General features: G+C 39.0%; 1 protein-coding gene across 1 annotated transcript in view; it reads right to left on the bottom strand.

Moving 5' to 3' along the window:
- CC2D2B (coiled-coil and C2 domain containing 2B) overlaps window positions 1-13,937 on the bottom strand; it is a 124,785-nt gene that overhangs the window by 10,655 nt on the left and 100,193 nt on the right. The window contains 7 exon segments of the mRNA XM_019034433.4: window positions 3,143-3,265; window positions 3,625-3,759; window positions 6,654-6,767; window positions 9,098-9,187; window positions 10,246-10,443; window positions 10,608-10,790; window positions 13,055-13,153. Coding sequence (XP_018889978.4) covers window positions 3,143-3,265; window positions 3,625-3,759; window positions 6,654-6,767; window positions 9,098-9,187; window positions 10,246-10,443; window positions 10,608-10,790; window positions 13,055-13,153 — 942 coding nt within the window.

The raw sequence follows: 13,937 nt of genomic DNA, 5'->3' as shown, positions 1-13,937 counted from the left end.
CCATTCTCATTCCTGACTTTTATCTAGGCCAGCTCCTGCTCACCCTTCCTCACTCATGTTTCTCATCACTCTTTCCCAGGAAGCCCCTACAACTCCCCTCCCTCAGGGCCTCCTGCTGTGCACTCCCCAAAGCACCATCATATCTTCTGTAACAGCATTCATTGCTCTGTACTGCACTTGCTTGTTCCCTTCTGTTTCTTCCTCTAGAATCCAAGTTCTAAGAACACTGAGATATGTCTTTTTTCTTGTAGTATCTACATCTAACGTAACACTGGCTCATAGTGGGAAATCAATAAATATCACCTGAATGAACAAGAGAATGATTATGTATTAAACAAACAAGAGCCTCATCTTGAAATAGATTATTCTCCCCCTAGGAGGCATCAATGCTTTGGTCACAGCTTTGGGATGGGCAAAGCAAGGTATGGGCTGTAGAGGCTTTAAATGTGGCTTGCTCAAGAGAGAGAAGCACTTTTCCCTTTCTTTAAAATGACTTTTCAAGTAGGAAATATAAAAATACCTACCTATGCTTGCATCTGCATGGAGAATGTTAGAAGGATGCACAAGAAACTACTGACAGTGACTTCTTTGAGAGCGGGAAAGAGATATTGAATAAGAAAGAAACCCATCACTTTTTTTTTTCTTCGACAGAGTCTCACTCTGTTGCCCAGACTGGAGTGCAGTGGTGCAATTTCAACTCACTGCAACCTCTGCCACTCTGGGCTCAAGTGATTCTCCTGCCTCAGCCTCCTGAGTAACTGGGATTACAGGTGTGCACCACAACATTCAGCTAAATTTTTTTGTATTTTCAGTACAGATGGGATTTCATCATGTTGGCCAGGCTGGTCTCAAACTCCAGACCTCAAGTGATCCACCTGCCTCAGCCTCAACAAAGTGCTGGGATTACAGGTGTGAGCCACCGCACCCAGCCAGAAATCCATCACTTTATACGCTTGGGCCCTCTTTGATTTCTTCCCCCACAGCCACCATGCATTCTTTTTGATAGTGTGAATTGCCTTGAATCTATACAAGCAAACATAGAGAATAATGTAATGAACATCCACCTAGCATACCTACCACCTAGCTACATCTGATCTTTGCATTCTTCCATATTTGTTTTAGACTTTTAAAAAATAAGTAAGATACTACAGACAGACTTGAAGTACTCTGTATACTGCTCCTTGATCCCATTCCTTTTTTTTCTCTCCCCAAAAGTAACCTCTAATCTGAATTTGGTATTTATCATTCCCATGAATGCTTTTCTACATCACCACATATCTATGTATACATAAACCATGTACAGCTTTCAAACTCCACATAAATGGTTTTGTACTGTATGTGTCATTTCGTGTCTTTTTATTTTGCTCAGCATTACATTTTTTATATTCTTTCACGTAGATATGCATGACTTTTGGCCAGTGATTCTCAACCTCGGCTGCACATTGGCATCAACTGGGGAACCTTCAAAGCTCCTGGCATGTGGGTTCCACCCTCAGAGATTGTGATGTAATGCACTGACAGTCAAATTGGGAACAACTGTAAATTGGCTCAGTTCATTCATCTTTTACTGCTGTACAGAAGATTTCATTGTATAAGTACTTCACAACTCATGTACTGATTTCTAGTTGATGAACTGTTTCAAATTTTTGTTATTTCAAGCAATTCTCTAATGAATGTTGTTGTACTTGTCTCCCCGTGAATGTTCCTCTGGGGTATATACTGAGAAGTTTGAATTGGCAGATCAAAGGTTGAGCATCTTCACCTTTACCAGGTATTATCAACATATTGTTTTCCAAAGCATTTACAGAAATGTGTGCTCCCACCACTTCTCTGCCTCTTTGACAACACTCAGTATGATCACACATTTTTTTTTGACAATTTTATGCATGTGAAATAATTTTATTGTTTTAGTTGTTTATTTATCTTAGAGAAAAGGTCTTGCAGTAGGCTCCTAGGGTGGAGTGCAGTGGTGTGATCATAGCTCACTGTAACCTCAACCTCCTGGGCTCAAACAGTCCTCTCACCTAAGCGTCCTGAGTAGCTGGGACTACACTTGAGCATCATCACCATGCCCGGGTAGTTCTTTTGTTTTTATTTTTAGAGACAGGGTCTTGCTATGCTGCCCAGGCTGGTCTCGAACTCCTGGCCTCAAGTGATCCTCATGGCTTGACCGCCCCAAGTGTTGGGATTACAGGCATAAGCCACCATGTCCAGCAATGGTTTTATTGTTTTAAATTGTATTTACTTGATTATGAGTGAGGTTTAGCATGTAAGTTACTGCTTCTATGAATTGTCTTTTCCCTAATTTTTCTATAGTTCTTTTGCTCTCTCTTATCCTTTCTCTCTCTCTCCCTCCCTCCCTCTGGGCTCCTGTCTCCTCATTTGTGGACTGTGCAATTGCCGACACCCTGCAACAGCTTGGCCCTCAATCCAGAAACAGCTGTTGACATGGTATTTCTAGTGCCTTCCCAAAGTAATACTGAGTACATCACAGATCCATTAGCCAACCCATGTAGAGATTGAGTTACTTCTTGGTCTCCTGTACCCTGAGCCCCAGACAGTGAGTCTACAGCTTTCCTTCTAATCTCCTTTCAAAAATAGGGAAGTAAAGTAGCCCCACCACAGTCCCTGTCTTTAAAAAGTGATGCTTGCTCTGGTTCTCTGGCTTTCATGAGCATTTTCAGATCTTGCTGCCATCCCTGCTCCAGCCTACTCACTGCTAGGGTTTCTGTCCTGTTTCTATTCCATGAGACAACTATCATGGTTGGGAGTCCAGAAAGCTTTTTGTCAATTTTTCTACTTGATCCTTACCATAGATATGGCGCAGGAGGGCTAGGTCAGAGTTAGAACTTAGTACACATCTTGAACATTATATGTTATGTTTTATGATGAAAAAATTTTAAATTCTATTTTAGCATCTAAATTTGCATTTGAGATGTCACTTTCTTCTCAATTTATTTTTTCTGCAAGTAGGGGAAAGAGCCCGTGAGCTGGATGGCAGAGAAAACTAGTTTTTAAATTAATATTGCCAAATATTTCAGTAACCAACCAACTATAAAACATAATAAGAGCTGTCACAATTAGTAAAGATTAGAAGCAATGGTAACTCTCATACAGACACCCCTGGGAAAATATGATTTACCTGTATGCTTTGTATTTTTGTTCCTTGAACGTTTTTTGGAAGCAAATGCTTCCAGAAACTTTCCTTTGAATAGTCAAAAAATACAGCCATTGGTGTATTATTTTGTTGAATATTAAACCAGACCTATGAAAACATTAACATAACATTAGTGTAGGTCCATAGGAACACAAGGCCCATTGTTGGTAAGGAAGGAGCAAAATTTTACAGTTACTCAATGAAGTGGCAGAATCCCAGCGGGGTTCTGAGGCAGGAGAAAAAGAGATTCTAGGGTTTCATGATCATTAGACTACCTCAATGGTTCTCATCCTTGAAGGCACTACACAATCACCTGGAGGAGCTTTAGTGATAAAAGATTGCCCCGGCCCCATGCCCTAGGGAATCTGATAGACGATCTATATTTGAAGTTCCCCAGGTGATTCTAGTGTGTAGCCAGGGTGACTCTTGAGGAGATAACTCAAGATTTTTTTTCCCCATATACTTACATTTCTATCATCAAACAAACAATCTACACTTTTTAAGGGACAAAACGGGTCAAACTGCTTATAACATTGGCCAGTTGATGGATTCCAAAGCAAATATTCATTAGTTTCTTGAGTTACTACATAAGCCACATGCCCCTGTATGAGAAAAAAGAAAGTAATTTTTGGTGGATTTAAATAATTTCTATATATGGAAATTATACTGTGATGATTCTGATTTTTAAAGCCTTTTTTAGTGGAGTGTGGTGGCTTATGCCTGTAATCCCGGCTCTTTGGGAGGCTGAGGTGGGAGGATCACTTGATCCCAGGAGTTTGAGACCAGCCTGGGCAACATAAGGAAACCCTGTATCTATCACAAAAAAATTTTTTTTAAATTTGCTGGGCACAGCGGCACACACACCTGTAGTCTCAGCTACTTGGGAGGCTAAGGTGGGAGGATCGCGTGAGCCTGAGGAGTCGAGACTGCAATGAGCTGTGATAATGCCACTGCCCTACAGCTTGGGTGACAGAGTGAGATCCTGTCTCAATAACAAACAAACAACGAAAATAAATAAAAGCCTTTTTGAGGGCTTTTACATTTTCTTTGAAATAAAAAAAAAAGAAAAAGAAAAAGAAAAAACAAACCAAAGCTCCAGAAATCCTCAGCCCCAGGTTAGCATGAGGATTCAGATGAAAGAACTTGTGAGCCAGTGCTGTCATGTATGGTCCTGCAGAGTGTGCCCTGATGGCAACACAGCTGCTGTTTTAACAAATCAGTGCATTACAAGGGTTTCCCAACAGATAGTACTGCAGTGTTTTGAGGTAGGGCACTTTTGTCTAATTCATACAAGATGCTATATGGACTATCCCTGCTTTGGTTAGAATATATTTGGAGACTGAGGGTGAATACCAGGCAGAGATAGGAAATGGAAACTGGCTTAAGGCTCTGACAAAACCAAGTAAAGTTAAAAAGCCATTAAATTAAATTTGGGAACAAGATTTGCAATTAGAAGCTAAAGGGAAGTATGCAGGAAACCAGTCTGAGGAATAAAAAGTAGTTATTATGTTGTTATTATTTTACTCTGAAAGATAAGACCTTTTGTAGTGTAAGCCTATCCTACCAAAGAATAAAAATTTTTAGGTAATAATAATAATGAGACTATTTAATTTATTGAGTATTTATGTGCATCAGATATTATGCTAAGAATTAACACTAACTTTGTCACTTTCATTCACTCCAGATTCTGGGAGGAAGGGTTGATTATTATGCCCATCTTTCGTATAAAGAATCAGAGGTTAAGAGCCTTGTCAAAAGAGCCTGTGAGTGGCATTACTCCTGTCTCATGAGGAGGTAACTGAGGCTCAGAGAAGTAAACAAGGCTGAGATCATACAGTTAGTGGCATTGCTGGGTTTTTTGTCTGTGTGTGTGACAGGGTCTTGCTCTGTTGCCCAGGTTGGAGTGCAGTGGTGCCATTATAGCTCACGGCAGCCTCGACCTCCCAGGCTCAAGCGATCTTCCCTCCTCAGTCTAAGTATGTGGGACCACAGGTATGTGTCACTATGCCTGGCTTATTTATTTATTTATTTATTTATTTATTTATAGAGGTGGGGTCTCCCTGTGTTATCCAGTCTGATCTTGAACTCCTGAGCTCAAGCAATCCTCCCTCCTCAGCCTCCCAAAGTGCTGGGATCATAGGCATGAGCCACCATGCTCAGCAATTGCTGCATTTTAAACCTGTGACTGACTGTCCCCCAAACCCATATTATTAAAACTACGCTGTGCAGCCTGCTCTCCTCAACTTTACAGCCATTGCTCTTGGTCACTGTGCTCATCATCTTTATAGTAAAGAGGAGGCTTTACCTTAACCCCATGGCTGAGGTGAAACTGTGCAGGGCTACCTCCTGCAGTGCTGGTCCACAGGTACTAACGCAAATAGTTGCCAAAATATTGTTGACTGTTTACTGCCATCTAGTGGCACTTACAACTACGGCAGGAGATCATATAGAGGGAATGAACTTCTATTGATAGTTAACAAGCTTGGCAATGAAATAATAAATAATGCCGAGAGGATACAGGGAAATAAATCATCATGACAAAAACCATAAGGCAAGACTGTAAATACTGACACTTAGCAAGATACTCATGGTAGGGCTAGAAACAGTTCAGAAATGATAGCTTTCTGGTGGTACAAATGTAGAAGAAGCATATAAATTAAGCTGTAAACATTTCAGATAGGGAAACATTAATTCCTGGCTCACTTCTTATAAGATCAAAACCTCAGCAATGGAGCATGAGGAGAAGTGTTTTTTTTAGAGATCTTAAAATACACTTATTAGAAACATATGATGGGCTGGGCACAGTGGCTCATGCCTGTAATCCCAGCACTTTGGGAGACCAAGGCGGGTGGATCACCTGAGGTCAGGAGTCAAGACCAGCCTGGCCAACATGATGAAACCCCATCTCTACTAAAAATACAAAAAATTAGCCGGGCATGGTGGGTGCCTGTAATCCCAGCTACTCGGGAGGTTGAGGCAGAAAAATCACTAGAACCCGGGAGGCAGAGGTTGTAGTGAGGCGAGATCACGCCATTGCCCTCCAGCCTGGGCAGCAAGAGCGAAACTCCATCTCAAAAAACAAAAATAAAAACAAAAACCATATGATGATCATGGTGGTAAGGATGGATAACAGCTGCCACAACTACACTTTAACTATTACTACATTACCACCACCATCACCACCACCTTTATTGAGTCCAGGTGCTGCTCTCAGTCACTTAATATGTACTAAGTAATTTAATATTCCCAGTAACCCTATGATGTAGCACTATTTTTAGTACTCTTTTACAAAGGAGAAAAGCAAAAGGAAATCAGTCTTTACATTGTAGAAATTTTGATGAACCAACATTATCCTCTTAACTAATCATTGCTTGCCCATGAAATTCCAAATTAGTTTGTGAAGAGATGGAAACCTGGGTTTGAAGTCTTCTAAACTTGCAGCTGAAATCTGATTTCCTTTTGCTTACATTATTTCAATATGAACTCCAGCACTTACTTCTAACACTGATGTTCCCAAGAGGACCAGTGCCTTCTTTCCAAAATACAGAAAGAAATTACAGAGAAGGATGGCATGCTCCTCCTTATTTCCGATAGCTAAACTGATGCAGTGCTAAGACAAAACAAAAGCAATAGGAACAAAAAAAGAAAAGAGCGGGAAAGTTGAGTAACGCAAGCATCCAACTGATGCGGAGCACCTGTACTCACTCCAGTTCCAAACACATTTATTTTTACCAAGTTGCTAAGTTGACAGCAGAGCAGACAGCTCCGGCTTTGCTAGGGCATTAGAGGAAGAGAACATTGACTTGGAGCATTGGGGCCACCTTTATTATAGAACACTTAATGTAGATATTGTATAGAGTGACCAGATAATTTATACCCAAAATGGGATGTTTTTGTTTAGGACAAATATTAAAGTGCCCTGGGCAAGCAGGGACATATGGACTGGTATTTCGAGGAATCTTATCTGATAGGGAATCATATAGTGTTTGTAAGAAGTGATCCTTTGGGCTGTGGAGCTACATTCTGTCCTGTACCAATACAGTACTGTCAACTCAAAGAAAGGAAGAAATCTGAGTTGGATGTTAATCAGGAAAAGTGACTGAAACGTCTTCAACTCAAAGAGCTGAACAGCTGAGCAGGGTGTAACAGATCAAATAGAGAGTGCCCAGTAAAGCACAGCAATATAGCAGGGGAGAAAAAGTATAGCAGAAGTAGCCAACCGGTGGTCTATGACTTAGTTCTAGTCTACAGGTGTGTTTTGTTTGGCTCCCAGAACGTCAAAAAAAGAGAGAACATTTTCTTAGAAAACTCTAGATTTCTGGATTTTGTTGAAAAAACAAAAACAAAAACAAAAAAACTCTAGCAAAGACTTAGGTCCAAATGCTCAGATGGCAACAATCTGTTGCTGACTAGTGGCTACACCATTTAAATGAGGCGTATGGCCAGGCGCGGTGGCTCATGCTTGTAATCCCAGCACTTTGGGAGGCTGAGGCGGCCAGATCACGAGGTCAGGAGATTGAGACCATCCTGGCCAACATGGTGAAACCCCATCTCTGCTAAAATACAAAAAAAAAAAAAAAAAAAAATTAGCTGGGCCTGGTGGTGCATGCCTGTAATTCCAGCTACTCAGGAGGCTGAGGCAGGAGAATTGCTTGAACTAGGGAGTTAGAGGTTGCAGTGAGTCGAGATCGTGCCACTGCACTCCAGCCTGGCGACAGAGCAAGACTCCATTTAAAAAAAAAAATAATGTGACATGCACTTTCCAGTTCAATACAGTCCCTGAGAAGGGGCTGTGGGGGCCAGGGAGGTGGGGGTAAGGGGTGGGGAGGTATAGAGCTCATGGCAATGACTATTTACCAATCATTATGGAAGCATTGCAATGTTTTAACAACTGATATGGCCCTATCAGTGTGCATTGGCTGAACCTGATGGTGAAGGATGGGGGTTAGGGAGGATAGTTAAGGAGGCCCTTCTGAAAGAACAGTGTGAACAGGTGAGCTAAGGGCAGAATAACAATAGTCTTCACTGTCAGGTCAAGGAGGTTCTGGATTTTATAAGAGGAGTAGGGAGAGGATGACAGTAGGGAACTAAGTTTTCCTGAGGTCCAGATGCTTTGCATGTTACTACATTTAGTCTTTTTAAAACTCCTCTATGACATAGACAAGGAAATTGAGGTCCAAAGAGGTTCACTTATCTTAGGTCACACATCTACTAAGTCTTTGAACTAGGATTTGAACCAAGGTTGTTTGTTTGTTTTACTCCAAAGACTGTGTGTTAGGTGAGAGAAAATAATTCTTTTCTTGTAAAACTGAATCAGTCATACACTCATGGTTTATGACACAAACATGATTTAAGCTGAAATGGAAGAAATATTCTAAATACTCTACTTAGGGTTGCCAGACTTGAAAAGAAGTTATAGGATGCCCAGTTAGATTTGAATTTCAGATAAACAACAAATAATTTATTACTAAAAGTATGTCCTGAATATTGCATGGGGCCTGTATTTTATTTGGCAATCAGACTAAAGAGGACTTTAATCTAAGTGCTAAGGAAGAGCACTGTTCTACGAGCTCTTCACTCAGATGGGGGTGATGGGGGAAAGCTTTTGGGAAGTGACAGTGCTTGCACAAGACTTCAGGGTCTGACCAACTCCATAGTGACAAGTCACACTGCTCTCTGGAGAATGGCATAATATTATACTCCTGGAATTCCCGTTGAGTCAAAATATTCATGAGCTACCACTTAGAATGTTGAAAAGATTTTTGGTATTCATGAATTATTTCCATAGATTGTTATGGAGCTGAAGATGATGTATAAAATTATCAAATACTTTTAAATTTCACAAGGCAAAGTAATACATAAATACATAATATTTTTAAAAGGTTTCCTTAAAAGAAATACTATATATTTCAATTATATATATAAAATGTAATCTATTACCTCTGATGTCATCCATATATCAGAGCCATCATTTTCATCTGGTGTATTAGGCACAAAAGGAATCAAAGATACAAATCGAGCAATGAGGTCCTAGAATAATATTCACATTTATTGAGTGTGTGCTATATGTCCATCGCTTAGCACAATGCTTTACATGCACTGTCTCATTTAGCATATAATCTAAGCCTATAAAAGTAGACACTATTATTATTCTAGTATTACAGAAGAGGAAATAAGCTTGGAGTAATAAAATAACTTGCCCTGGGTTCCATGGCTAATACAATATGTGAAGTCTCTGGGAAACTGAGCCCAAGTTGGGCTGACTGCACAGGGTGCATGTAACCATTATATTTTATTTATATTTATTTATTTAGTAATTATTTATTTAATTTATTACTAAAATTTTAAATATTACAATAATATGTTTCCACATTAAACATGTACTTTAAAGTACAACGGTTAAAAAATTTTAAGATATTGAAGAATAGCAAAGGTTTTTTTTTGGTTCAAAATCTATCACAATTATTTCTGTGAATATAACTTTATTATAAGCTGCTGCAGCAGGGAGATATTAGGGTAGTACAATGTGCTTTCTCAAACAATAGAAGTTATACTATGGATTTTTCCCCTATAGTGCTGGAGACAAAGACTCAGACTAATCTAGGAAAGGAGAAAGGGGTGCAAATAAACAATGTATTAACATAGAAAGTTCATGAACTGATGTTGAATAGCTGCCATTTATGTGCCATTATGACCCTCTACACTGGTGACTTCATGCAATTAATAAACAAGACTCACAATCCTTGACAAGCAAAGGAGCTCAGATTTGTACATAGTTTTTAAAAGATAAAGATAGCCTTTGAAATAGATCTGAGAGCACTATTACCTCCTTGGATATTGGGTGTCAGGACACACAGGCAGAAAGAAACCCATGATGGAAAAGCGGTGTAGCAATAGGCAATCTAGATTAGAACTTTTGATTTTAGCTTAAAGAGTCCAGCTAAGGAAGCTTTATGACTCACAAACAGTACAAATATTTTGAGGACAGACAACTCACTAGATTGAACCCAAATACACAAAAGGTAAAAGTGATTCTTCACAGATGCCCTTTAATCACAATGAAGATGTTAAAAATAATTATAACTTACAAATGTTGCATTAGAATTGTGAAGAAATATATCCAGAAGTTGCTGAGGTGGATTTAATGCCTTGATATATCTTGTGACTAAGAACTGTATCCCTTCATCATTAAAAACAGTAGTTACGATTCTTCGGTTGGGAAACATTGCCTTACAATTCTTTTTAAAAATCTGTGCTCTCTGCAAGACCTCTGTTTGATCTAAAAACTACAATAAAATGTAAAGTATTTCAGAATTGTACTATATTGTTCTCACAAGAAAATATCAAGAACCAATGTTTATTTTTGCCATCTTTGAAATTATTACTGGTTTTTAAAATAGTTCATACTTCTTTGATGGTATATATAAAAGAAATTCAATGTAAAACCTACCTTATCTAGTGTTGGATTACAGGTGACATATGATATTTGAGGTTCAATGGTAGCAAAAATATTTAAGAATGTACATTCTTTTAAATTCTGCTCATTGGAATCTTCTTTAGGAAATACATAAGTATTACTCCAAGTATACCCGAGCAAAACTGGTGGAATAGTCACTTGAAATGTTCCACTAATCTGAAAGAGTATATCAGTATAATGGATTATGCATGATGAAAATAAACATCAGTCAAATATTAAGGCCCAGCAGAGTCCACTCCATCACAGAAAGCTTGCTTGCTTGCGTGAATGGGCTTCTACTCATTTGCACTTGCCCAAGAATGAGCAGGTTCTCTGTGGTGATGTGTTCATAGGCACCCTTGACACCTTGGGTCCCTGCCTAATATGTACTATGTAGAGAGGGTAGGAGTAAGAAAGGAATGGAACAAAGAAGCAAGTTACGATACCAGCGATAAAGCTCTTAGAAAATCTAATGCAGGCTCAGAGAAGAAGCTAAAAGATCATGTTACATTTTGTATTGGGTCCAGAAAGAGAAAATATGTAACAGCAAGAAAGACAACCCTGAGGTCCACAGTAGGAGAAATTGTGTGTGTGTGTGTGTGTGTGTGTATGTGTGTGTGCGTGTGTGTAAGAGGTAAATAATAATAAATATTAGCTGGGAGTGGTGGTGCACACCTGTGGTCCCAGCTACTTAGGAGGATGAGGTGGGAGGATCACTTGGGCTTGGGAGGCTGAGGCTGCAATAAGCCATGATTGTCCCACTGCATTCCAGCCTGGGCAACGCAGTGAGATGCTGTCTCAAAAAAATGCATAATAGCTAATAGTTACTGAGTGCTTACTAATGTGCAAGACCCTGTGCCAAGTGCTTGATATAGATCGTATCATTCAATGGAGTAGACACTGCCCTTATCTCCATTTCACAGATAAGCAAACTGAGGGTCAGAGAATTGAAGTATTTGTGCAAGATCACAAAAGTAATGAGTCAGTGGAGCCAGGATTACAACCCAGATGTGTCCACCTTTGAAGCCCACACTCTTACCTACCACTGTATCCTGCAGTCTGGCCTGAGACTGAGCAGTGTCCACAGGGACTTAAAAACATAGGAATCCCTGTAGCTGTACCTCCAACAATGTCTATTCCTATTGCCAGTCTTTGCAACACGTGCCGTCATGACTTCATGTGATTGCACATTGTGCAGGCACCTCTACTCTCCTACCTGATATTCGTTCTTTCCCACTTCCTTACCAATAGCTTCAGTTGGTAACATGACAGCCAGGTAGTAGGAACAGAAAGTTCATTAACACTTTAATTAGTATACGATGGCAGCCATTTATGTACTACTATGACACTGTACAGTGGTGACTTCGTGCAATTAATAAACAAAGCTTACAATCCTTGACAAGCAAAGGAGCTAGGATTTGTATATATTTTTTAAATGATTGTCTCTGAAATAAATCTGAGAGCACTGTTATCTCCTTGGAAATTGGGTGTCAGGACACATAGGCAGGAAGAAACCCACGATGGAAAAGCAGGGTAGCAAAAGGCAATCTAAATTAAGCCCTTATTTGCTTGACCAATTTGTCAAGCCCTTATTTTCTTGACAAATTCATCTTTAAGGACTTAATTCAAAAGTTATCGCCTATGTTAAGTTTTCTTTGATCTTTGATTCTCCTCCTTAGTCTCCTCTTAACTACCAAACTCTCTGAACCACTCCCCCGGCATTTCCACTTGCAACCCAGGAAGAGTAAAGTACTCCCTACTGTATGTTCCCATGTACCTATCTCATACCTTTATTAAAGCACTACAGCATTATCACATTGTACTGAAATGTTAGTTTTATTCCACAGACAGTGAACTCATTGAGGTAGAAAATTCATTTCTGAATTTTCACATTTCCAGTGTCTGGCATGGCGTCGAGATGTCAAGTGCCTTGCCTATCATCACTTAGTGAAGAAGTAACAGTGGAGTCTGGGCTGGGGCTTTTCTACTTTGCTAGTCATGTAGGCATTTTCCTGCTACATAATAACCCAACAGCAGAGCCCTCTGAGGGTCTCACAGAGACTAGTGCAAATCATAGGTCTTACCATTGTCAATAAACAGTGTTGACAAGCTGAAACTCCTGGTACCCATGATTACAAAGAAACATCATTAATCAGAATGTTTCATGAATCTGATCTTATAGAACTCTTATATGCAAATATAAATGTTGTTTTAAGACCTAAGACTAGTTTTCCTATTCTTTGTTAGTTAACACTCTAAAGAACTGTCCAGAGACAGTTCAAATCTTCAAACACTTCAAAAGCCCAGAACATTCTAATACAGGATCATCTTAACTGACCTACCAGCCTGCCAATCACAGAGTCTGATTCAAAGACAACAGAAAGTTTTTCTATTAGCCAGAGGTCAAAACTTAGAATGAGCAAAGAAGCATTTTCTCTTACCTCAGATTGTTGCAGAAGAGCAGAAAAAGGGAAGACAATGGATCCAAGCCAATTCTTTCTTATATATGAGTGACCACTACAGCTCTTGAGACAGTGATCCTATGAAAATAAATAATTTTTTATTACTTACTTAATATCATGTGATGAATAGTTTTATAAACTCACAGGTAAATATAAAAAGTCATTCTCTTTCTTTTAAAAAAGAAATCAAAAGGTAAATAGAAATGATCTGTTTTTCTTGCTTTTTAATTTCTTTGAAAGGTAACTATTTAAAGCAAAAATAATAGTCTGAGAGAAAATTATCTGTTGTGGAGTTTATGACTTGTGTAAAGTAGAATGTATGACAACACTAGCACAATGCAAGGAAGGGGAAATGGAGGCATTATATTATAGTATCCTGCTCTTACACTATATGTGAAGTGGTACTGTATTATGTACAGATAGTCTGTGGCAAATTAAAGAGAATATTGTAAACCTGAGAGCAACAGTTAAGAAAACAAACAATTATAGCTAATAAGCCAATAGTGGAGATAAAATGAAATCATAAAAGTATTCCATCAATCCACAAGAAGGCAGGAAAAAAGAATACAGAACAGTTGGGATAAGCAGAAGATAGATAGGAAGATGGTACACAGCCAGGTTAATAATTATGCAAAATGTAAATGGTCATACATTCAAAGGCAGAGATTGTCAGAGTGGATTAAAAAGCAAGACTCAACTGTATGCTGTCTAGAGTAAACCCATTTTAAATATAAAGACACAGCTTAAAAGAAAATAAAAAGATATGTTATACAAACACTAATGAAAAGAAAGCTGAGTCACTATATTTATAACAGTCAAACCATATTTAAAAACAAGAAATATAATCAGGAATAAAGAGAGA

The sequence above is a fragment of the Gorilla gorilla genome, chromosome 8 (assembly GCF_029281585.2).
Source record: "Gorilla gorilla gorilla isolate KB3781 chromosome 8, NHGRI_mGorGor1-v2.1_pri, whole genome shotgun sequence".
Lineage (NCBI taxonomy): Eukaryota > Metazoa > Chordata > Mammalia > Primates > Hominidae > Gorilla > Gorilla gorilla.
The sequence above is the reverse complement of the archived record's forward strand: the minus strand, read 5'-3'. Positions and strand labels throughout refer to the sequence as shown.